Genomic DNA, 25,297 nt, shown 5'->3' with positions numbered 1-25,297 from the left:
CAACCTAGAACTAAGGAGAAACTTCCTGACAGTTAGAACAATTAACCAGTGGAACAACCTGCCTCCAGAGGTGGTGAATGCTCCAACACTGGAGTTTTTTTAAGAAAAATCTGGCTTCCCCATTGACAATCTGGCTTGTCAGAGGGTCGCAAAAGGGGATCACATTATCCAGGGACACGGCAACCGTCATAAATGTGAACCAGTTGCCAGGCGTCTGAATTTTGAGCACACGACCATGGGGACACTGCAAAGATTGTAGGTGTGAAAAAAACCAGTCATGTCACTTTTTTCAGTGCCGTTGTAATTTTGGTCACTAAATGAATTGTTGTAAATCAAGGACGACCTGTGTGTTGTTGTTTTTTTAAAAAAACAACCTTTTAAACTGAATAAAGTGCCGTTCAGAACAATCCATTGCTACTCAGAATCTCTGCCATGCCTATCCTGGTGCCAAAAAAAAGGCCTGAGGGTCATCACAATGACACACTGAACACAAGAAAGGAATGTGATGGCATTACAAAAGGACGCATGTATTTAACGGGTCCTGTCAATCAAGCCGTGGGGCCAAAATAAACAAGGTCTCCGGTTGGCTGATAAAGCTGAGCTGGAGAACCACCTGCATCCTAACCAACTTCCAGGAAGACAAGAAGCTGAAAATTGCCAGTCCCAATGCAGCCAACCCAAACTCTTTATAGATTTTCTTTTTTTTTTTTTTGGGTATGTGTCAAATAAAGAATGAAAGGGCTATAGTAATTTGTAGAAAGGGAGGCCACGCTAATAAATAGCCTATAAATCTATTGGAACCTTTTAACCTTTGTAGGTCAAATGTGGGCTATTCAAAGAGCGACAGGTCAAGGAATGCCGGTATGGAGCTTTGGGTACTAATTTTAATTATAATTACGTAATTATAAGGGTGAGAGTTTAAACTTTGAAGTGTATGCCTCCTGTGCTTATCCGGGAGAGGTTTGGGAGAAGAGCATTCCTAGCTCGCAAACACCCCAATCCTGTACTGATTATATAAAAAAACAAGGTTAAGAAAGGCAGACAAATTTGTTCTTGAAAACCGATTCCCGGGTGTTTGAGCTCTGCTCAACAGACCGTGACTTCCTCAGCAGACTTGAGAGTTGAGTCCAGCAGAAAATAGCTCAAGCATTTGAGCAAAATACATTAATGAGAGTGATTCACAGGTAAATCCACAATTGGGGCCTGAACGTCAGTCACTAAGCGATGGAGTCCTTAAGAGAATCACACCCAATTTTATAACCTTTTTTTGGCTCCAGTCATTAAGTGAATTGCGCAGTTGAATCTGGCTTCCCCCGTGGACGTGGCTTGTTGGAAGCTGGCTGGGAACGTCGCAATTGGCGATCTCGTGAGCGTGGGATGCTGCAAACACTGTAAAAACAAATGCCAGTTGCCCAGTGGCTGAGCCGTGATCATATGACCATGGGGAATGCCATGAGAATTGTAAGTACGAGGAATGGTTGTAAGTCACTTCACTCCTGTCATAATTTTGAATGGGTGGTATACGAATGGTTGTTAAGTCGCAAAGTATCTGCACTGGCTACTTAGCCATATAAAAAACTAATTTCCAGAAGTCCTTGAATTACCACAATTCTTTTACTGACCGTTCAAAGTTACAACGGCACTGAAAAATGTGACTTATGACCGTTTTTCACCCTTACGGCCATTGCAGCATCCCCATGATCATGTGATCAAAATCCAGATGCTTGGCAACTGGTTCACATTTATGAGTGTTGCTGTGTCCCGGGATCACATGATCCCCTTTTGCGACCTTCTGACAAGCGAAGTCAATGGGGGAAGCCAGATTCACTTAACAACCGTAGATTATCAACTGCAGTGATTCGCTTAACAACCATAAAAATGGGGCATAACTCCCTTCAGAAATGTCTCACTTAACCACAGATATTTTTGGCTCAGTTGTGGTCCTTAAGTCGAGGACTACCTGCCTGCACTAAAGACACAAAAATAAATGTGACACACACACACACACACACACACACATGCATGCACAACAACGGCTGATAAACCAGAAAGCCTAAAATGTACGCGGTTTAACCAGGAATCTCACCTCCGCAGCCATGAAGGAGAGCGTATGCATTCCGTGGGCGTAGCCAATGAGCCCGCACAACACCGCAAGGCCACAGCAGGAAAGCAACATGACAACCAGCAAGGCCAGGACTCGAATGTGGCTGTTCAACGGCGTGGTGGGCGAAAAAGACAGCTGGAAAATACCAAGAAATGAGTTAGAAAAGGGCCACAACTCATTCTGAACAGTTAAGACTATTCAGAAGATTCAGAACAAGAACCCCATAGTTTGCCTTTAAGGAGATTTGGTGAATAGTTTCAAGCTAGCAGATTCCCTGTCCTTAAAGACATACCCGTAAGAATAACACAAGAGCCAAGCGGATCTGGCTGGCCTAAGCCAGGGGTCGGCAACCTCGGCTCTTTTATGACTCGTGGACTTCAACTCCCAGAATTCCTGAGCCAGCATAGCTGGCTCAGGAATTCTGGGAGTTGAAGTCCACGAGTCATAAAAGAGCCGAGGTTGCCGACCCCTGGCCTAAGCCCATCGTGTCCAGCAGTTGTGGATCACACATTGGCCAGCTAGATACAGTAGCTCAAAATACAGGATTGGATGGCCACAGCCCCTTTCCATTCTGGCCCCAAACTCCACAATTTAATTATCTGCTGGGTGAAAAATTATTTCATTCTAGATGTGACACAGTCTGTATCCCCTGCAAAGAATCAACTTTCACAACCAGAACAGGGGATCAAAAGGAATTTTGGAAGGGTTTGCACTAAAGACCCAGCCCCATTACTCTATTCTAGTTTTTTTGGCAGGGCTTCCAAATTTGTGGCCCATTTCATGCATGCACAAAAGAAAAGTGATTCTTGCACCCCAAATATCAAGCGTCAAGTGACAAATTGGAGATAGCCTCCGGGGTCAGTGAAATCCCCTATCCCTTGCCCAGATATGTGGAGAAATAAACTTACATATTCAAACCTATCTTTGCACAGTTGGACCATGAGATGTAAGAAGACAAGTCCAGAAAACCAGAGACACCACATGACCACTTCGTCTACGGTCTGGACATTTAACACCCCAAAAATAAAAATAAACTTGTAGAAGATAAAGTTCCAAAACTTGTCCTTGAGATGCTGAAAAAGAGATTTTGCACATATAGTCATGATTCTTGTTTTCAAAGATCACACCACACATTGTGAACTATTATGCAATAGGATAAGCTATAACTGGGTCACTAATTGGTGAATGGATGTTTAACTAAACTGCAGTTGGATAGTCATGCGTAACTCACTTAAGGTTTATTCTAAAATTGAAACATACTACTTTCTTTCTGAACATTTAATAAATTTTTTAAAAAAGATAAAACATACTGAGCAGCTGTTTTTGAATAATTTTCTGGGGTGGGGGGTTGGAATTGCACCTAAAAATTAAAAATTTTGCTCTCATGGGCTCAGATAATAAAAATAGGTGTTGCACATTAAAGAACATGAATTTAATGAATATAATTCACCCATTACTAAACATTCATTGGAAATATCACAAATTTAATGGTCATGCCAAACTATCATTTCTTACCTGCCTTTCACTAACACGGAGGGGACCAAAAACAATGGTCTGTATTAGCTTTGCAATTAACATCAGAATGCAACAGGCTGTATTTACCAACACCTGGGGAAAAATAAAATAAATTAGAAGAACTAGAATTAGAATTGCTATGTATTAACTTTATGTCCCACCCATCTCACTATCAAGCAACTTTGAATACAACAGAATCTCACTATCAAGCGAATAGAATGGAATGGAATGGAATGGAATGGAATGGAATGGAATGGCATGGCATGGCATGGCATGGCATGGCATAGAATAGAATAGAATAGAATAGAATAGAATAGAATAGAATAGAATAGAATAGAATAGAATAGAATAGAATAGAATAGAATAGAATAGAATAGAATAGAATAGAATAGAATAGAATAGAATAGAATTATGGGATGGCATGGCATAGCATGGGATGGCATGGCATGGCATGGCATGGCATAGCATAGCATAGCATAGCATAGCATAGCATAGCATAGCATAGCATAGCATAGCATAGCATAGAATAGAATAGAATAGAATAGAATAGAATAGAATAGAATAGAATAGAATAGAATAGAATAGAATAGAATAGAATAGAATAGAATCCATCACTGCTCCATCACTGGAGGTTTGTAAGAAGAGATTGGAAAGCCATTTGTCTGAAATGGTATCGGGTCGCCTGCTTGAACAGGATGCTGGACTAGACAACCTCCAAGGTCCCTTTCAACTCTGTTATTCTGTTTGGAGCAGAGCAGAATGGAACAGAACATGGAATGGAACAGAACAGCTCATCTGTAAACTGAATCTCAAAAAGAACAAGAGTACCAAAGTGTCCTAAAACTCAGATTTACTTGGGACAAAATATAACACCCACTTAGGACAGCCAACAGCCATGCAGGCTGTGGAAGATGGGAACCCACAACTACTAACATTAATATAGCATGTCTTCAAAATTTGTAACCAAAATGATGCATAGCAAACAAAGCAAACAAAGACATATTAATACACATGTCATTATTTAAAGTCAAAAGATTTCAAACAAGGGCTAATCCGTAGTTATGAGAATCAAGTAATTAATAAGAAGCTGTAATTCTGATTGCACACTGTAGGCATACACCTTCTTGTCTGTGATTTTTATGGCATTTATTCATAACATCTGAGTCACCATCTAGGTTTTAATTACATATTCAGTGATTTATTCTGGTGTTAAAAACATGACACGGCTTAACGTTTTCACTCCATGTACATGTAAAACAACAGAAGTCACATACTGGAAAAAATCTGATACAAGCCAAAATAGATTTTTAAGTAGATCTGACTAATTCAGCTACACATAAGCAAGGCATTCATCCTAACTATTATTTCTTGCAACCCGAGAATCCTTCACACAAAACCTTGCAGAGTGAACTTTAAAAACAACTCTATAGCCAACATTCACAAAAGGATCCCAAAACCATCCTAAAGAAAATGATTCTGCAAACAGAGGGACTTCTGTTCACAATCTTCGTCCATAAATCCCCTAATCCTTACATATTGGCAAGATATGCGAGACCTCTGAACATGAATTCAAATGAAGTATCCCCTTACTTCTTCAAAAACATCTGATGATTCTGTAATTGGCCACAGACTTTTTACAGGGTAGGGTCGGCTAAAATAACATTCAAGAATTTTAGTACTGTACTAATCTCTAACACAGTATGTTTCTCAAGCTTGGCAACTTGAAGATGGGGTGACTTCAACTCCCAGAATCCATTGCTAGCTGGGGAATTCTGAATGTTGAAGTTAACCCAACTTCAAGTTGCCAAGCTTGAGAAACGCTGCTGTAACAGAACATTTTATTGTTGCCCTCATTCCCCTGTTGTCTTTTGTACAATCAGAAACCATGTGTGGCAAAAACTGCATGAAAGGAAAGGCCAGGCCTATCAGATTTACTTGTTACCCAAAACAGGACAGTCTCATCATTCAGACAGGTCAACAATCTCCCAGCCTGGTTCAAATAGATCCCGGTTTTCAACATTTCCATTTGATGAAAGAGGAAAACATGTGTAATTGAGGGTCATACCAACAAAAAGTGTTCCCCAGGGCAGTTGAGAAATAGGGCTGTACTTCCTTGCACAGCTATCTGAAAATACACCCAGCAAATATCTAAGAAACACCCAGCAAATATCTAAGAAACACCCAGCAAATATATAAGAAACTTTTATTTAGGTGTGTAAGGCAGGGGGGGAAATGATTCATTTTGGCAAGCCTAAGAATAACTGAAGAATAGAACAGAAAAGAAGAGATAAATGGACAGGATACGGGATCTTCCCGGAAGCGCAGGAGATGATCGTGGGAACAGTCGGCCTTGAAGTGAAATACATAAAGGGAATTTATTTATTTATTTCTGTTTACCCCACCTTTATTATTTTTATAAATAACTCAAAGAATAAACAAAAACAGCCAGACAGAACCACATTTCAGCGTCCAGAAAGAAGAGCAAATAACCAATGAAAGAAATGTAAACAATTGCAGGTAATCCTTGACTTACAGCTATTTGTTTAGCGACGGTTCAAAGCATTGAAAACACTGACTTGTGACTATTTTTCACACCTACGACTGTTGCGCAGCCTCATGGTCATGTGATCAAAATTCAGACGCTTGTCAACAAACTCATATTTATGATGGTTGAAGTGTCCCCGGGGTCATGTGACCCCTTCTGCGACCTTCTGACAAAGTCAGATCCGCTTTGCAACTGTAATGTTTCACTCAACAACTGTGACAAGAAATGTCATAAAATGGGGCAAAGCTCACTTAACAACTGTCTTGCTTAACAACAGAAATTTTGGGGTTCAGTTGTGATTGTTAAGTTGAGGATTACCTGCAGTCTCAAATCTTAAAGGTAAAGGTAAAGGTTCCCCCGCACATGCGTGCTAGTCGTTTCCAACTCTAGGGGCCGGTGCTCATCTCCGTTTCAAAGCCGAAGAGCCAGCGCTTGTCCGAGGACGTCTCCGTGGTCATGTGGCCGGCATGACTAGACGCCAAAGGCGCACGGAACGCTGTTACCTTCCCACCGTGGTGGTCCCTATTTTTCTACTTGCATTTTTTACGTGCTTTCGAACTGCTAGGTTGGCAGAAGCTGGGACGAGTAACAGGCGCTCACTCTGCTACGCGGCACTCGGGATTCGACCCGCCAAACTGCCGACCTTCTGATCGACAAGCTCAGCATCCTAACCCACTGAGCCACCGTGTCCCTCAAATCTTAGCTGGAAATAAAACAGGAGTTTCTGAAAAGCAGAACACTAGAAAGAAGTTTCCAGGCAATTGCTTGGCCTGGCTGGAGAACCAGCTTAGTTTGTTCCCCTCACCAGAGGTAGCAGGTGTTTACCTGCTGCCACGCTCCCTCCCCAGGTGATTCACTTCACTTCCTGTCTGGCAGATTGCCAACTCACAGGCCCAGGGCTGAGTTGTATCGGGTTGCGGGACTTAGGTTGATTGCCAGTTCTATATTTAAGGTGCTGGTTTTAGTGCTACTTTTAAGTATCTCACGCTGTTCTGGTTTGACTACCTGAAAAAGTTTTTGCACGCAGACCAGTCTCTCCGCAGCAAGGCCTCTTCACCTGGCTGAGGAATTCTGGGAGTTGAAGTCCACAAGTCATAAAAGGGCCAAGTTTGAAGAGCCCTGCTCTAGCGTTTCTCACTTACGCAGAACCCATCGAGGCCTTTTTAAAGCAACCTGTTGAGAGGCAGAAACCCCCAAATGATCTGTCTTGGAAACCGAGATCTCTTTCTAAGCCAGGGGTGTCAAACTGCCAGCCCGCGGGCCGGTTTCATCATACCGAAGCCGCGCCCACCCCATTGCCAGCAATGCCAAGAGTCGCGATACGTCGCGACATGTCATGTGACAAGTTTGACACCCGTGTTCTAAGCAAACTCAAGGATTTGTCCATCACACCTGAATGGCGATCATGCCAAGGATAACCTCAAGGTATAAAAAGTGTAAACTCCCCTAAATCGCAGCCACTTGGCCATCATCCAAGGTGATGGGAGCTGCAATCCCCAAACACCTGGAGGGCATCCAGCTGTTCCTCCGAGGTTAAGAATCATGCCTGCACCCCAACTATTCTTCACATTGACTTCAAAGCAACTCCAATGCCCCCCCCCCCAGTTCTTTAGGCCCTCATATCTTCCACAATTTTCTTTATCATACTACATGGACCCCAGAAAACATCATCTACCCACACATCACCCAAAGCCCACCCAGACCCGGGAAGCTTCCTATTCTTCTCAAGCCCAGAGCTTTCTTAGGGTCCCTCCCACTCAACCCAACCTACACAGGGTTGCTTTCACGAGTGGTCTTACCACCTCACACCTCCCTTCTCTGTCTTAATTTTACTTCCTGACTGACACACTGGCCCCTGCAGTTGTGCAATTGGCCCAGTTTCCCCAACATATCTAGGAGGCAAAGGCATCTTTGGACCCATGCCATCCTCCAGGTCTATGCTGGCCTCGGATGATAGGGCTTCTCCAAATGAGACTGACCCGCAACTGAGATCTCTCTCTCTCTCTCTCTCTCGGTTTGTGGTACAGATGGGAAAGAAAAGTAGGCACAGGTCCTTTTGATATCGAGGTAGGCCCATCGAAAGCTTTCGACTACAATTCCCCCAAACTCCCCACAGCGCAGGAGGATGGAGCTCTCCAAATGCTGGTGGCCAAGACGTTCTCTGCAGGCCCTCAACCCCATTGATGAGGGGGAAGCCCTTCAGCAGCAGCCTCTTCTGCCAGACGGGTTGGTTAAGGGTGGGACTACAATGCCCATCTTCCCTGAAGACGCTGGCCAGGGTAGAAGAAACTAGAATTGGGGTTCCCAAAAGTCGACGAACCATCCCTCCCATTGCCCTCTCCTAGCAGTTAGGGAACATGGGAGTCAGAGTCCATGCCTCAGGCTCTCGAATCCCCCCTCTTATTGTTCGGTATTTCCAGCTGGGGATCATGGGAGCTGGAGCCCCAAGGAACCTGGAGCACCCAGTCCTACTTAGCTAGGCATAATGAGGGTCACTCCCCCCCAGAAGAGGCTGCCTATTGACGCCGCCAGAGACCATCCTACCCATGCTTCTGAGCTCTCAAATCACGCCTCCTGTCACCCACTCCTCCCAGCTGGGGACCATGGGAATCAGACTCCACTCAACATCCTCCAGGAGCGCCCAGTTGGGCTAGGAAGGCAGGCCAATCGCCAGAAGGAGCACCCTCCTTGCCCCCCCCCGCCCCCCAGCCTCCTATCCCTCCCTTCTCTGCCAGCTGGGGATTAGGGGACCCGGAGTCCATCCCCCCCTAAACGCCTAGTCCTCCCCTCCCCGCCGGCCAGCTGGGGATAATGGGACCCAGAGTCCGCCCTCCTCCCCAGCCCCGGGGGCTCACCCAGACGCAGAGGCCGTCGGAGAGCAGGTAGTAGGCGACGTCCAGCGCGGCGGGGCCCGGGCCCGGCGGCGGCGGCGGCGGCTCGAGGGCCGGGGCTTCCCCGTCGGGCGGGGGCCGTCCGGGCCCGGGGGGCTGGGCCCGGCGGAGGGCGCTGTAGGCGCTGAGCAGGGAGCCCAGCAGGGCCAGGGCGCTGAGCGCCGCGTAGACGCGCAGGCTGGGCCAGGGGAAGCGCTCCAGGAAGAGCAGCGGCATGGCGGGGGCTGCCCGGCGGGTCTCCCGGCAACAGCGGGGGTCGCTCGCTCCTTCTTCGCTCCTTCGCTCGCCGCCGCGCGACCCACCGACCGGCCGCCGAAGCCGAGCAGGGCCGAGGGGCTGCGCGCCTGCTTGCCTGCTTGCCTGGCTGGCCAGGAGGAGGAGGCGGCGGCGGAGGAGGAGGAGGAGGAGGAGCCGGGCCCGCCTGGCCAGCCGCCCGCGGGGCTCCCTCGGGCCGGAGCCGGCAGGGCAAGCGGCCCGGGAGCCGCAGGGCCGGCGGGGACCGGACGACGCGGCGGCTGACCTTCCGCTCTGCTGGCCGGAGCGGGGGCCGAGGCTGGGCTGCCCCCCTTCCTTGTCCGTGCTACACTGTTGCCAGCGGAGCTGCCGGTCCGAGAAGGGGCGGCGGGCCCGTCAGGCGCTGGGCATCCGGCCGGCCCTTGGGGGTCGCGGGCTCGTCTCCGCGGAAGGAGGGTGGGTGGGTGGGTGTACCGTGGGGGGGGAGGCACAATGGGGGGGAGCAAAAGACACACACACACACACACACACAACCTCGGTGGAGGTTCGCGGAAGTGGAGCGGGCGAGGAGACCCGAGTTAAGGGTCTCTCGGGTCTGGCTAAGGCAGGGGTAGGCAACCTCGGCTCTTTTATGACTCGTGGACTTCAACTCCCAGAATTCCTGAGCCAGCTATGCTGGCTCAGGAATTCTGGGAGTTGAAGTCCACGAGTCATAAAAGAGCCGAGGTTGCCTACCCCTGAGCTAAGGGGTTAGGCTGGTGGGGAGAAGAGATGCTTGCTGCCAACCCGGGACGGAGACCCTCCGGCGCTGTCTTTCCTCCCTACCACCACAACTGAGCTCGACGTTTCTGTTGCTAAGCGAGACGGAGGTGAAGGGACGTTTGCCCCGTTTTACGACCTGTCCTGCCACAGTTGTTAAGGGAATCGCTGCAGCGGACCAAGGTTGTTAAGAGGAAGCTGATCGCCCCCGTTGACTTGGGCTTGTCGAGACGGGTCACACCGCCACCGTCGTAAATAGAAACCAGTGGCCCAGCGTCCAAATTTTGATCACGTGACCCTGGGGGGGGAGGAACGCTGCAGCGGTCGTTAAGCGTGAAAAACGGTCGCAAGTCACTTTTTCCAGCGCCGTTGTAACTTGGAATGGCCACTAAACAAACTGTTGTAAGTCGAAGACTAACCTGTATGCCTTTTTTCTTACCTTTTTTTTTCCTTTTCCTTTCTGTACCTCTTTTATTCCCTTTACCATTTCTTCTGTATTGTCTTTGTTGGTTATAAAAACTTCCCATTAAAATTTTTAAAATTAAACGGGGGGGGGGGTCAGGGGGGGCTTTAAGATTATGACAGCCCTCAAATACTTTGCAGACATGTGGGGGGGGGGCATTTCCGAGTTTGCAGAAGCCAGAACATTGGGAGGAGGGGTTGTGAGTCCAGATGGTGTGATGTGGTAGTTCAGGAGATGGAAAGGAAAAAACGGCAACAGTCCCTTCAAGGCCCCCCCCCAACACACACACACACACACACACACACACAGACCAAGCAAGTTCCCCTGGGGGATTGTGAACCAGTCCGTCCCCCCCCCCCCCCGCCAACAAGTTCTGAACCAGTCCCTCCAAGTTCTCTGGGGGATTTTAGACCACTCCCTCCCAGCAGAGCCTACCTAGAAAGATTGTTGTGGGATGGCACAGTAGACCAGGGGTCTCCAAACGTGTCCACTTTAAGACTTGTGGACTTCAACTCCCAGAATTCCCCAGCCAGCCATGCTGGCTGAGGAATTCTGGGAGTTGAAGTCCACAAGTCTTAAAAGTGGACACGTTTGGGGACCCCCTGCAGTAGCTAAGTAAAGGGCACCCTAAGGGTGCCCTTAAAGGGCACCTTAAGTAGCTTTGAACTCCTGGAATATAAACACATAACCAAAATGCTTTCCTGAGCAGGCCGTTGAGCCCTGCCTTAAAGAGTCACATCCTGTTCCGATGATTCATCCTTCCGAGCCCTTCGTTCTGGGCCACCAAACGTCACACACACACACATTGCCCCATGCAACCTCTAGACTTTGATCAGTGTCCTTTGCCACACAACACCTCTCTTGCACGGCTGTCAGCCTGCCTGGGCAGGATTTACTTTTAAGCGCTGGGAAATGAAGCACCACTTACAGCAGCTGTGGACTTCCAGAAATTTTTTGTTGTTGTTTTTAAGATGACAACCTCCATCATTTCTGGCTAGACTGACAGTCCAGCAACTGAATTTGTTTTCATTTATCTTTATCTATATTTATTATCTATACATATCTTTATATCAATGTATCTACCTCTGTATCTGTTATCTATCTCCGTATATACCGGTAGTCCTTGATGCACAACCATAATTGAACCCCAAATTTCTGTTGCCGAGCGAGACATTTGTTAAGTGAATGTTGCCCCGTTTTACGACCTTCCTTGCCATAGTTGTTAAGTGAATCGCTGCAGTTGTTAGTAACACGGTTAAGTGAATTGGCTTCCCCATTGACTTTTATCATGTCACAAAAGATGGTCACACGACTCCAGAACATCGTATGTACGAGCCAGTTGCCAACTGAATCTGAATTTTGATCATATGAGCATAGGGGTTTTGCAATGGTCCTAAGTGTGAAAAAGAGTCATGTCACATTTTTCAGTGCAATTGTAACCTGTCTGCCTGCCTACCTGCCTATCCATCTATCCATCCATCCATTCAAACTCTTTCTACCCTCTTTCTATCCTCTCTCTCTCTCTTTGGGGGCAGCCTTCGTGGAACTCACATTTCCCACCCACCCACCCACCCAAGTAATTCAAGGCTTTGTAATTCTACAGATAACCAGGAGATGGAAAAAATAAACACCTGACAAGACATCCCCTCAACTCCTTCGCCTGCTAACGAAATGTTCGGAAACCAACCCACAAGCTCGGAGAATGAATCTCCACCCTGGGGGAGAAATCTGGGTGATGTAGATTCCGAAGGGCATTTTAAAATCTAACTCCTGTATTTTGCCATAGCTGTCATTTCAAAAATGCATTTCAAGTGCAGGTGAGAGTTACTCAAACAAATAACCACTTAAGATAGACCGTCAGTCTTCAGCTTATGTAATGATTTACATTTGGATGCTTGGCAACTGACTCATAGTTATGACGGTTGCCGTGTCCCGGGATCATGCGATCCCCTTTTACAACCTTCTGACAAGCAAAGTCGATGGGGAAGCCAGATTCCCTTAACAACTATGTTACTAACTTAACAACGGCAGCGATTCACTGAACAAATGTGGCGAGAAAAGTCGTAAACTGGGGCAAAACGCACTCAACACATTTCTCACTTAGCAACGTAAATTTTGGGCTCGACTGCGGTCGTAGGTTGCTTATGCTACCTGTGGTAGCATAGTAATAAACCAAAACACAATTCAAACGTGAAAGGGAATCCCCATTATTCAGACCTAACTTATTTTGACAGCCTTTAAACAAGAAAAATTACACGGGCCCCCGGGAATCCAAACTGGCTAAGCTACTCGTGAACATTGAGTACAAACACTAAACGGGAAAATTACTGGTCTGCAATGCAGCAAAAATAGGCGAGCCAGAAATCAGCATTTCCTGTAGAAATGAATTTGCTGGCCTCAGCTGATAAGAGGCGTGACAGAATTTGAAACTCAGCGGGGACTTTCTCGGCGTTTTCAATCACTCCGATACGAGTGGCCCTGTGTATTTAATTTACTTCTTTAGTTTGCTTCCTCTTCAATTCTGTCAGAGGCGGAGAGAAAAATGGCATGGCGAGAGCTGAGTAAGTTTGATGCAATGAGATACTCCTCCCTCCCTCCCTCGTTCTTCTCTTCTCTTGCTTTCCTTACTTCTTCCCATTCTCCCTCCCCTTCCCTCGCCTTCTTCCCTCCCTTTTGTCTCCTGGTTAAATACCTGGACTAGTCCCAGCAGTGTTCTTGGCAAAGTTTTTTCAGACGTGGTTTGCCGTTTGCCTCCTTCCTAAGGCTGACAGTGTGTGACTGGCCCAAGGTCATTCAGCTGGTTTGGGGCCTAAAGCAGGACTAGAACTCACCTCCTGCTGGTTTCTAACCACTAAACCAAACCAACTGCTATCTACTCCACCTTTTTGCCACAAATTCTAGACAAAAACTACTGAAGCAAATCGGCTGGCGAAAAACTACACCTCAAATTTCAGCCATGCAATTTTTCAGAAATCCCCAGGCAATACCCACGTTACTGGTTTTCAACATTTTTTTTAAATTTCCCAATATATGGTTAAAACAATGAAGACCACCTCCATTAAGCCTTGCCACAGAATGCTATGGTGCCAATCAGCCGATGGATAGAAATCTCTCTTACGACTATTGAAAAAGAGCCACACACGAAAGCGCAACTGAGTCCGTTTTTGTTTAATGTTATTTTAAAAAAAAATCAGGTGACTATCACAACGTAAGTGATTAAAATGCAATTACAGTTCTTATTCCACTGTCTAAACAGTCAAGATTCACTTTCCTATTCAGAGAGTAGAAAGTTGGGGAGGGGAAAAACTCAAGAGAGAAAGAGAGAGAGAAGAGAGAAGAGAGAGACATAAAAAAAATCCTTGCGTCACATTTTCTCTTCTACATTTTAAAGCTGTTCTCACAGAGACGGCTTCTACTCACACTTCAGGAAATTCAGTTGTAAATAAAATTGAACCTGCCAAAGAAAGGGAGAAAACACCTTACATTGTCAGTTAGGAAGGTGGTTTCTTTTTTTTTAATTTCTGGGCAGTTGCATGCTGGCTCTCTGCACTTCAAAAACCTCTGGAGCACAAGTAAAGTAAGAGACGAAAGTGCCTCTATTTCCCATGAAACATACAGTACTGCAAGCGTACTCTACCTGCTCAAAAGTTGCGGAAGGCTGGAAATGATAGGACCATAGCCTGGCGCGTTGTCATAAAGCTCAAACAAAGGAGCAGCTACTAGCTTGTAGTTTTTGGGGACCGCGAACAAAGCTGGAACAAATTCAAGTGAAAAATTTAAGTTTCATCGGGTTCATAGCACAACGCAGAATAACATGATTTGCTTTCCGCTATACCCATCACGGCCAGTACACAGATTAGAAAGGACAATAAAAGGGTCTCAATTAGGCCGAGTAATTTTAAGCCTGCTGCATTCGTTGCAAAACATTTAGAAAGAGGCTCAACATATTAGACATTTAACACGGCCTGGATTGGTCTTTAGAAAAGCAGCGAGTTAGCTAAATGCTAAATTCAAAAGGAACGTTTAGTCACACAGCTAAATGTACTTCTTGGAGCAATACAGGTAGTCCTTGAGTTACAGTAGTTCATTTAGTGACCGAAGTTACAACGGCACTGAAAAAAAATGACTTATAACCATTTTTCACACCACCACTGCAGCAACCCCAGGGTCATGTGATCAAAATTTGGACACTTGGCAACTGGTTCATATTTATGACAGTCGCAGTGTCCCGGAGTCACGTGATCCCCTTTTGCAATCTTCTGACAAGAAAAGTCAATGGGGAAGCCTGATTCACTTAACAACCATATCCACTGCAGATTCACTTAACAACTGTGGCAAGAAAGGACATAAAATGGGGCAAAACTCACTTAACAAATATCTCCCTTAGCAACAGAAATTTTGGGCTCAATTGTGGTCGTAACTCAAGGACCAGCAGTACTAATATGTAAAACTCTTAAGAGTTAAGCAAAAGTACCGTAATGTCAATATTGTTGGATTCAACAAAAGTCATCGTCCACTTAAAACCACAATCGGGGTTGGAACTTCCACCGCTAAGCAACATGGTTGTTAAGTGAGTCACACTTGATTTTACTTTTTTGTGCTGTGATCATTAAACAAATGACTGGCTTCCCTCACTGACTTTGCTTGTCCTAAGCCAGTGATGGCGAACCTTTTAGAGACCGAGTGCCCAAATTGCAACCCAAAACTGACTTATTTATCGCTGGGTGCCAGGTGGGTGTGGACTACTGGGTGGGTGTGGCTGTGGTGGTCATGGAAAATTGGGTGGGTGTGGCCAAGGTGGATGTGGTCACCTCAATGTCGCTGGGGCGGCTGCTGCCTGACACCGTCGGCCCCCGCACACAGAGGCCAGCGAGCGCATGGGGACCAACGATGTCCGTCAGTAGCCACAGCCTGCCGGCCCCTCGATCGGCACACTCTGGGGCTCTGCAGCCCATCGCCAGCAGTTCAAAGAAGCCACATCCGAGATGGATGGTCAGCCGACAGCTGAGGAGGCGATGCAGTGGGTCACACCCAGGAAAAGGAGAGCATGCGAGGCCAGGAGGGATTGGGGGGGGGAGGGAAACCAGCCGTGCTGGGATGCATCCGGCCACTTAGGGACTTGGCAAATTAGCAGGCGGCTGAAGAGGGACAGTTGCCATCTCTGAGGCCTGGCGCGGGTGCCCACAGAGAGGGCTCTGAGTGCCGCCTCTGGCACCCGTGCCATAGGTTCACCACCGTCCTAAGCTGACAAATGGCAATCATATGAACTTGGGATGCTGCAGCCAGGCTGGTAGCCAATCTCTTGAATTCTAATCACATGACCGTGAGGATGTTTTGACGGTTGTAAATGCAAGGACTGGTCATAAGTCTTTTTTTTTTATAGCCACTGCCATAACTGAACAGTTGCTAAAGGAACGGATGTAAGTCTAGGACTGCCTGTATCTATCGCCTATCCCGGGGTAGGCAACCTTGGCTCTTTTATGACTCGTGGACTTCAACTCCCAGAATTCCTGAGCTAGCACGGCTCAGCTTGGAAACCTCTCCCTTTCCCCTCAGCATGCCTGGCTCAAGAATTCTGGGAGTTGAAGTCCACGAGTCGTAAAAGAACCAAGGTTGCCTACCCCTGACCTATCCTATTGTTCTGTACCAGCCTACCGGCCCTGCAGAAAAAGCAGGGACAACCCCTTTTACAAGAAGGCAAGAGGCTGGAATTACGCCTGCCAAATTTATTGATACAAAAACAAATAGAACAAGACACGAACCAAGAAACAGGAGCTTTTCAAGCGGTTGCCTTCAGCAAACCAGCCCTCCCATGCATTCCCCCTTTTATACAGTTCAGGGCGTGGCTTCTCTCTGCCTCCTTCCGAGGAGCCCCATTGCCTTCCTCTGTTTACTCCTGATTGACTGCCTCCTGCGTCGGGCGTCCTTGAACAGGGCCAGCTGTGGGTCATCTTCATCCACGCTGTCAGGCTCACACAGCTGGGTCTGCGTCGTGACCAGGTGAGAGGGGCCTGGCTGAGGGCTCTCATCAAGCTGTCCAACCCCCTCAGCAAGCTCTTCAACACCCCCCTCCTCCTCCTCCTCTGAGTCGTCCGACCCAACTGCCGAACCCACAGGCTGACCCTGAATCACAACACCTATAGCATAGCAAGCTGGAGCTGATCTTTGAAGCCGAGCATCTGAAAGCACGCCTCTGTTTGAGTTTCTACATTGAAAAACCACCTGATTAAAAGCTCACAAGGGTGCTGAACACAGAGCAACCACCCCTGTATACATGCACTGTGAGAAAAATGCATGTATGTAATGCATATAGCATGTCTGTATGTGTATTATGTATGTGTACACTTTTGAGAGCAGGCAACAGAATTTCATTTTTAATGTGTGCCAGCGTGCCCACGGTAAAAAATGACAATACAGGTTATCTTAAATCTTACAATAAATCAGAACTATTTTGTACTAAAGGTAAAGGTAAAGGTTCCCCCGCACATGCGTGCTAGTCGTTGCCGACTCTAGGGGCCTGTGCTCATCTCCGTTTCAAAGCCGAAGAGCCAGCGCTTGTCCGAGGACGTCTCCGTGGTCATGTGGCCGGCATGACTAGACGCCAAAGGCGCACGGAACGCTGTTACCTTCCCACCGTGGTGGTCCCTATTTTTCTACTTGCATTTTTACGTGCTTTCAAACTGCTAGGTTGGCAGAAGCTGGGACGAGTAACAGGCGCTCACTCTGTTATGCGGCACTCGGGATTCGACCCGCCAAACTGCCGACCATCTGATCGACAAGCTCAGCGTCCTAACCCACTGAGCCACCGCGTCCCTTTATTTTGTACTACTGTGTATTAATTATCTCAAAGGTACTTTGCCCCCCGCGCCCAAAAGACAACTGGACTGTTTTTTCCTTGAAGATTTTTTGCTTCTCATCCAAGAAGCGTCATCAGTTGTGACTGGATTGGGGGGGAGGGGGGAGAGGGAAATGGCTTCTTGGATAAGAAGAGAAACATGTTCAACAAAAAAAACAGCCCAGCTGCCGGGCGGGGGGGCGGGAAGGAGCCTTTGAGACAACTATGACCTGGATGACAGAGAATCCGTATATTAAGTTTCACAAAAAGCTTGTGGCAAAGAATGTTCAGGTCCTGTTTCTTCTGGAGGCAGGAGAGGGTTGACCATCAGTGAGAAGGTGTCATCTAAACAATTTGGCAGTGGCCGCATTAACCGGATGCAGGCTACAGAGTCCTGGTCATCTTGAAATTTACATAGAACTTTACTCTTCTGTTTCAAGGGAATAAAGGCGCCAAGAAACCGCTGCTTACCTTTTTCTTGGAGCTGAACCAAGAAGAGCTTCTTGTGCTCTTTTGGTTTTGTAATATGAGCTGGAATATAAGGGTACTGCGGGGAAAAAAATAAGAAGGGTTATTTACTTGGCATCTTGGTTGGGATCAGTAATTAACCCACTTTTGGAACAGAATGAGCCACGTAAGTATCATTTAAATCAGTGTTTGTCAAACTTGGCCACTCTTAAGATGTGTGGACTGCAACTCCCAGAATTCCCCACATCTTAAAACTGGCCACATTCGGGAATCACTGGCTTCAATTAAAGAGTTGACTTCAATGCGCACCTGTGGGGGCTCAAAATTCGGTCGCCACCAGTTACCAATGCAGTCATCAATGACCCAGTCTTGAAGGACGCCATCTTGACGACCTAGTATCTGTCAAAATACAGATGCACGTAAAATCTTAATGCAGTTCCAGGCACTTCACCGAGACAGAATATGATGGGCTCAGCATTAAGGCTAACAGTCAGAGCATCTTTTATATCAACTGTTAATTAAAGCATTCAGGGGCTTGCCAAGAGTGGCAGCCTAATTTATTAAGAACCCACAGTGTGTCTACCATCTGATCTGACAGTTATTTTTCACTGCTAGACAAGATGTATTTTCCCCAAATCTCTTCAGCAGCTTCCAAGTAAATCCTTATAAGAATAACTGATACAGCCCAGAACTACATATCCACTGGTTTTTCCTGAAGCATATTTCCGAGAATGATTTTATTAGCTCTAAACCACTTTTTTAAACCCATGTAATAATGTAGCTTCAAACATACACATACAAAACTCTGGATCTGAAGTGAAATGGGGTGCTTTAGATCTTCCTTCCCCACCCCAGGAAAATTGATATACTGGGGGGGGGGGAATCCAGTTTTATTCAGTATCTTTGGATTCAAAATTACTTTCTTTAGGAACATAACATGTGTTATGCATAGGCTTATTTGCACATAAATAATATTCTTACATTAGCTTTAAAAATCCTTTGAAGAGCTAGACAACTGAATTCAAATTTGCCAAGAGAATGTTTCTGTAAATGTTTTTAATAAACTTGTTTCAAAACAGGCTATGGCTTCCAAACATTAACATTGCTGAATTACTGCCTGAGAGCTAGGCAAATAATTAAAATTAAAAACACAAGACATTCTCAATAGTAAAATAAAGCCAACAAATATATATTTGAACTCTTCATAATATCCAGCAGACACAGGCCTGCATGGTTGAGCAGAAACAGGTTTATCAACTGTTAAAAACTGTTACCATCAGTGGCAAAACTGGACATGAGGAAGTGTGGCCCTCAACATTTGGAACCATCTCTAAACCTAGCATCTGCTCTTTTGAATGTCTTCTAACACTGCCCAGTGGGAATAGGTTATTCCTGGTCTCATATTTGAGAATTGGACTATATGGACTATATGGCTTGTCTTCAGGAGGGGCAATGAACCAATATCACTGTATGTAATGTCATGATGCAGTTTTTAAGTCATTCTGAGAAAGTGAAGACCTGAGGCAAAGGAATGTCTTATTTTAAACAGTTCATTCAAAATTCTAAGGCAAAACATGTATTCATTTTTTTTTGCTATATGTATTGGGGGGGCACGATTTACAAAATGAGAAAAAGGGAGAACATCTTTTCAGGCTGCCCCTTCTCTAAATGATCATTTCTCAGTGTAATCTTTTTAACAAATGTAGCACTTACCTCTGTCATTAAACGTTTGAGACCTTCTACCTCATCTTCTCCTGGATTAAGTTCACCACCTGGCCTGTTGAAAACATGAAATACGTGTTTTAAATATTGTCATTTTACAGAGGCAAAAATGTAAAACTAGTATGCAACCTTAAATTGTAAAGAAATCAGATGTTCACATTAAGCTATGAGGCAGAGGCACTTTAAGCAGGACAATTATTAATATTGTCTATATTGCATACCTTTTAAATAATGACTAGCCATCTGTGAACAATCTTGGACAAAATTAACTATTCAGCTTTAAACTCAGTTTTTGTACTTCTTTTGAAGTACAAAGCTCCAAAGCTCTTTCAATTCAACAAATTAAGGTCTCTTTATGCCTCAGAAGTCTTCACTTAACGTTATTTTAAAGTGATATCTTTCCTAGCTAGTGTTTTCCAAAAAGGGATGCTGAACAATAATTGTTCTGCTTTACAGCCATAATAACTACATGCATCATTTCTTAGGCCCTAATTATTTTTCCAGAATGACTGAACATCTGGCATTTAAGATATCTGAAGATGGTGGGGAGAATGTCATTGATTTTAAAATGCACCCACTTTCCATTTTATTTATCCTGAATCAGTACCTGAGCAGTTAAATGGATTCGATACAGGCTAATAAGTTTTCAGCTAAATCCAGAACAGAACCCAGAATTGTGGCAGGCAGATGATCTGCCCAGGTCAATTATTTTCAACTCTTCTAGAGCTTGGAATGTCCATGAAAATTTTCTGCAGTGTTTCCCAAGCTTGACAACTTTAATATATGTGGACTTCCAACTCTCGGAATTCCCCAGCCAGCCCGTTGTTAAATGAATAGGGTAGTTATTAAGGGAACGCCAGTCGCTAAGAGAACCCACTATTTGTCAAGGGGCAGCTTTTTTTCCCCCTCGCAATGTCAGTTGCGAGGAAAAACATCGTGTCAGCATATAGTGCGGGATGCTGTAAACAGCAAATGCAAGCCAGTTGCCAAGCAACCCAAATGTGATCGTGGGACTGCAGGGGGTGGGGGGGGGAGTGGAAGCAGCCAGCAGAACTTTGAATCTGAGTTATAAGTAGCTGGAGACTCGTCATAGGTTGAGGACTGCCTGTATCTATTGTTTTCAAAAACGCAGGGTACTTTATAACAGGGGAGACCATAGGAAAAGAGAAAAACAAGCAACTGGGTGGCCTGGGTTTTTCCAGATGCTGCAGAACAATCAGAAAGAAAGTTCACCTCAGAAAAAAGTGCTGGACAGGGAGGCGCCTAAACCTAACCGGTTCCTGACAAAACACAAAAGGCCTGGAGGGAGAAGAGGTACTAGGACAGGGATGGCGGACCTTTTAGAGACCGAGTGCCCAAACTGCAACCCAAAACCCACTTATGTATCGTCAGGTGCTGGGTGGGCGTGGCCCATTGGGTGGGCGTGGCTGCAATGGTAACAGCAGACTGGGTGGGACTAAAAAGTTCAATCAATCAATTCCAACTATGCGAGATCTTTTTTTTCTCCGCAAGAAGTTGAAATAGATTGATTGAACCTTTTTTTTTTTTGCACACGGCAGAGGAGGCCTAAAGCGAAAAGGTTTTATAAAACCCAGCTGACGGCCTAGGACTGGGGCGACTGCGTGCGTGCCCACAGAGAGGGCTCTGCGTGCCACCTGCGGCACGCGTGCCATAGGTTCGCCACCACGGTACTAGGAGGAATGGCACTCTTACTTTTTTCCCTACCTGCCACGTGTAGCTCACCTAGTTCAGCTCCCTGCTGAATGCGAGTATGGCCGCACGAGATGTTGATAACTGTCCTTGACAAAGTGCTGTGCAGCCTAAAGAGATGTGCAGCCTCGGCTGAAAAAAAACAACAAAGGGACCTTTACTTACAGTTTGAAGAAGGTTGTGCCCAACTGCAAGAGCAGCACGTGAGGCAATCTATGTTCGTGCACAATGAGGACCCCCTCGACGGTCCGCCTCATCCCAATCTTGTCAAATTCTTCCCTCATGCGCTGGAATCGGGCGGCTACCGAACTGTCCTTCTCGTAGAGGGGTTCCTTGGTCCCAAAGGTATAATTTGTCAGTGGGTACCTGGAAGGGAGGGAGGGAGGGATGACATCTTAAAGCCCACCATTTCATGTCGACTCTTTCAGGATTTTATCCGCAGCTCGCTAGAACCTAATATGAATTGTACCTCGTTAGTACTGTATATTTCCAAAAAGGAGATACTCCTGCCATTTGTGACACCTCCTCTTTCAAAACAAGATATTGCAGAAATGTTCGTCTACCTCCGTGACTATATTCTGGTTAAATCTACTTGAAGGGGGGAAAAAACGGGGAGTTTCACAACAAAAGCAAGATATTTGGGCAACATCTGACTCCCCTGTATCATGTATTATTAGGAAGATAATATGAAGGAGAAAATAGCAGAGAGGAGGCTTTGATTGCCCACCCCACCCCACCCCACCCCACACACACGCTTCCTTGTCACAAGGGAATCAGGCAGGCTTCAAAAGTCCAACATTTCTTCTCCCTGCTTGTAATGCAGATAGTTCTCAGTTTGTTGTGAACAAAAACCAGAATTTAGCTCTACATTTCCTAACTACAAGCAAACAAATCAAGTTATACTTCCAGCCTTTCTAGCTGGCTCTAAGTTAGGGACATGATTTCATTATATCTTTACAATTAAGGAAATACTGCTTTATAGAGATATAACTAAGCAAATACTAAGAGAAAGTGGCATTACAGAGCTTAATGAAGACAAGGGATGGAGGGCTATAGAGTTGGGAGTTCTAACTCTTTTTCACAAATTGATGATCTGCAATTGTAACATAGCAACAATGGCTTTTCTATGCAGCTAAGGAATCAGCATGCTTCCACCAACTATTATGAGCCTTTACTACCACTGCAGCATAAGATTTACTTCTCATGAGCTCCTAAAAGTACAGAAAGTGTTTTTCTAAAACACCCAAGAGATTGATGGCTTTTAAGAGATTGATGTAATTCAACTGATAGTTTGAGATGGGATATTTCTGATGAGGATAGCTGTAAATTCACTACCCACTCTATGCCAATCTCAAAATGAATCTTTAGCACATTTTCCCTAATCTGGAGGATGGAGAAAAATGTGAAATAAAATACCCAAGCCTTAAAGTTGACAAGCCACTTAAAGATATATTGAGCTGCATGGGAGGAAATTTACTTTCAGTTATAAGACTATTAGTGCTCCAGGTTAAAAAAAAAGTCTTTCTTAAAACTGGAAGTTATTAATGATAAGGGTCAGCTGATTTAGGAAAATCGGTTTCATGGCTAGTTTCAAAAGCCTGTTCACCAAAAGATCTATATTAGTGTTTCTCAATCTTAGCAAAATTAGCAACTTTAAGTTGCATGTACTTCAACTCCCAGAATCTCCCAGCCAGCAGAAATTGAAACCCACACATCCTAAAGTTGCTAAGATTGAGAAACACTGATCTATATCATAGCTGTACCATTCCAGCACTTAATAAAAAACAAACCTCACAAATCAAAGATCATGCTTTTATTGTGTTTAATCTTCCGCTTTGCAACAAAACTATTGGGCCTCAGCGCTTAAGAAAATTTTCACATCATCTCTAGCTTCACCTCAATAGTCCATTGATACACTCGTGTATGAATTACTGTCAAACTATAGCACAAACTATGAATGCAAACCAAATACACTATGGTGCACACACACTTCTTGTAAATCATCTCCTGCAAAACAATGAGGCATGCCTGTAGGTTTGGGTCAGGAGCAGTGGTTGGATACAACCAGTTCGCACTTCAGCAGAACCGGTAGCTAATTTTTTGTTGTCCAGGCCCAGAATGGACTTCCGGAAGCGGCATCCACACAGAGAACCAACCGGTTGTTCACATATTTGAATCCCACCCACTGGTCAGGAGTCTTAAGCACAAAAAATTACACACATGGATTAAGTCAATGTCTTCTCAAAAAAGCGCCCAACGAATGAACAGGGTGCAAACCAGGCAAAAGAAATTAGCAGCACATGTGTGGACAAAACTTCATCTTTTTTTACATCATGCATAGAAGAAAGTAAACCCACAGTCAAAAGCAACAGGCATCCTCAGAACCGGAATTTCAGTTTGCATGGTCTGGTCCTCACCCAGACAGCCCCCGGGGGGGGGGGGGGCAGCTACTTAACAGTTGCATTCACACAAGCCCCTAACACGGATTACCAAAATAACCACTTGGGGAGAGGAGGGGTGTCTCATATTACACTGAATCCTGAGTTATCCCAAAGGTGCTTTTCCAAAAGCCAACTTGTTCAGTTCCTCAAAAAGGCAGCTTTTACAGTTGCCTTTTGCAAAAAGCACCTTTGAGACAAGGATGACCTGGAGGACTGAGAATCTCCACAATACACTGGATCATGCCTTATTTAGAGAGGCCACCTGGTAGTTTGGGAGCACAGAGCAGACCGGGAAGCTAAAACTCCTGGGAGAAGAGTGGCAAACTATTTCCATACTCTTGCCAAAAAAAACCACCACCCCTTCTTGCTACATCCATGCACAAGTCAAACTCGGGAGAAGGGAATCTCTATTCTGCCCAGTTCACGGAGCAGAAAGACGAGAGAAATATTAAAGAAAGACCTGTTAAGGTCCCTTCCAACTCTTATTATTATTATCATCATTATTATGTTCTATTCCTATTCTTTCCTATGAACTAAGATCCCTCTGTAAAGGACTTGGATGGGAGACCACCAGGAAATCCCAGGATCACAAACTTCCATCCGCCTGAAGGTAGTTTCATCTTCCTGGATGGGAGACCACCAGGAAATAGCAAGGCTGTCAGTCAGCCTGGGTGGCGGGGATAAAGCCCTCCGGGCGGTCAAGGAAGCGAGGTGGACGCGTGTCCCTCAAAGGACCATCAGGAGTTGGGCTCCAAGGACCGTCGAAAGAGGGATAAACCGGCATCCAGGCAGACGAGGAAAAAGGCCGCCCTCGCTCACGAGGGAGGCTGCCAGGCGATTTACGCCCCATTAGGACCCCGACTCGACCCGTGTTCTGGTTTCACACAATACGCCGGGCCCTCAATTGAGCCAAGGGGCTCAACCCCCGAGCACGAAGCGAGGGCGGGCCGAGCGCCCCTTCTGCGGCGCCCACTCACAGGTTGATGGTCCGCTCGAGGGTGAGGGGCTTGCTTTGCTGGATGTATTTGTTCCCGAACTGGTTGACGCCGCGGGGCCAGCCGGTCTGGGAGCGGTTGGGCGGCACGACGGACATGGCGGAAGCGGGCCGGCTCACAAGGCCACCAGCATTCCCCGGCCGCGCGGATGCTCCAAGGCGCCGTCCCCTCACGCCGCGATCCTCTCACACCCGCCAAAAGGCGCACCGGAACCAACAGGCCGCACTTCCGGGAGCCATAGAGTCCGCGGAGGGGGCTGAGCGGCTTCGTCCGGCAAGTGAGCGCAGGCTGCCATAGAGAGGCGGGGTCAAAGAAGCGTCGTTAAATGGCAGTGGAGGGAGCGAAGTGACGGGCTGGGCCTATTGGGTGTTCAGAAGCGCCTGCGAATGCTCATTGGCTGTCTTCAGGCCCCGCCCCTCATCGGTTCTAAATGGCACTAGTGTGACCATAGACTATCATAACAGAGCCTCGTTCAAGAAAAGAGAAAACTCTCCTGCCACTGTTGTGGGACAGCTCTTCTAGGAATGTCCAGGGCGGGGGGGGGGACTTCCATTCCCTCTCGCAGGAAGTCTCGCGTCCTCTCCAGGCGGCTCCGAACCTTTTCCTGCTTCCGCC

The 25,297-nt window shown here is 46.2% G+C and overlaps 2 protein-coding genes across 3 annotated transcripts in view; both read right to left on the bottom strand.

Moving 5' to 3' along the window:
* Window positions 1–9,437, bottom strand: part of AMFR (autocrine motility factor receptor) — a 29,296-nt gene extending 19,859 nt beyond the window's left edge. The window contains exons 1-4 of the mRNA XM_081336159.1: window positions 9,020–9,437; window positions 3,620–3,712; window positions 3,013–3,177; window positions 2,087–2,239 (exon numbers count right to left, since the gene is read on the bottom strand). Of these exons, the coding sequence (XP_081192285.1) occupies window positions 2,087–2,239; window positions 3,013–3,177; window positions 3,620–3,712; window positions 9,020–9,271 (663 nt within the window). The 5' untranslated portion in view covers window positions 9,272–9,437. The remainder of the gene's footprint in view (window positions 1–2,086; window positions 2,240–3,012; window positions 3,178–3,619; window positions 3,713–9,019) is intronic.
* A 4,227-nt stretch (window positions 9,438–13,664) lies between these two features.
* NUDT21 (nudix hydrolase 21) lies at window positions 13,665–24,927 on the bottom strand. 2 transcript variants are annotated; one of them, XM_081335520.1, is made up of 7 exons: window positions 24,665–24,926; window positions 21,412–21,612; window positions 19,528–19,591; window positions 18,124–18,213; window positions 17,818–17,893; window positions 14,149–14,263; window positions 13,665–13,965 (listed from the first exon to the last, which is right to left on the bottom strand). In XM_081335520.1, exons 1-7 carry the CDS (start codon window positions 24,778–24,780, stop codon window positions 13,944–13,946), a joined length of 684 nt encoding a protein of 227 aa, XP_081191646.1. In that variant the 5' UTR covers window positions 24,781–24,926; the 3' UTR covers window positions 13,665–13,943. The 2 variants fall into 2 exon arrangements, with proteins under 2 accessions (XP_081191646.1, XP_081191647.1); XM_081335521.1 differs by lacking the exon at window positions 14,149–14,263 and having other exon boundaries at window positions 24,665–24,927.
* Window positions 24,928–25,297: the final 370 nt, after the last annotated feature.

The sequence above is a fragment of the Vipera berus genome, assembly GCF_964194415.1.
Source record: "Vipera berus genome assembly, chromosome: 10".
Lineage (NCBI taxonomy): Eukaryota > Metazoa > Chordata > Lepidosauria > Squamata > Viperidae > Vipera > Vipera berus.
The sequence above is the reverse complement of the archived record's forward strand: the minus strand, read 5'-3'. Positions and strand labels throughout refer to the sequence as shown.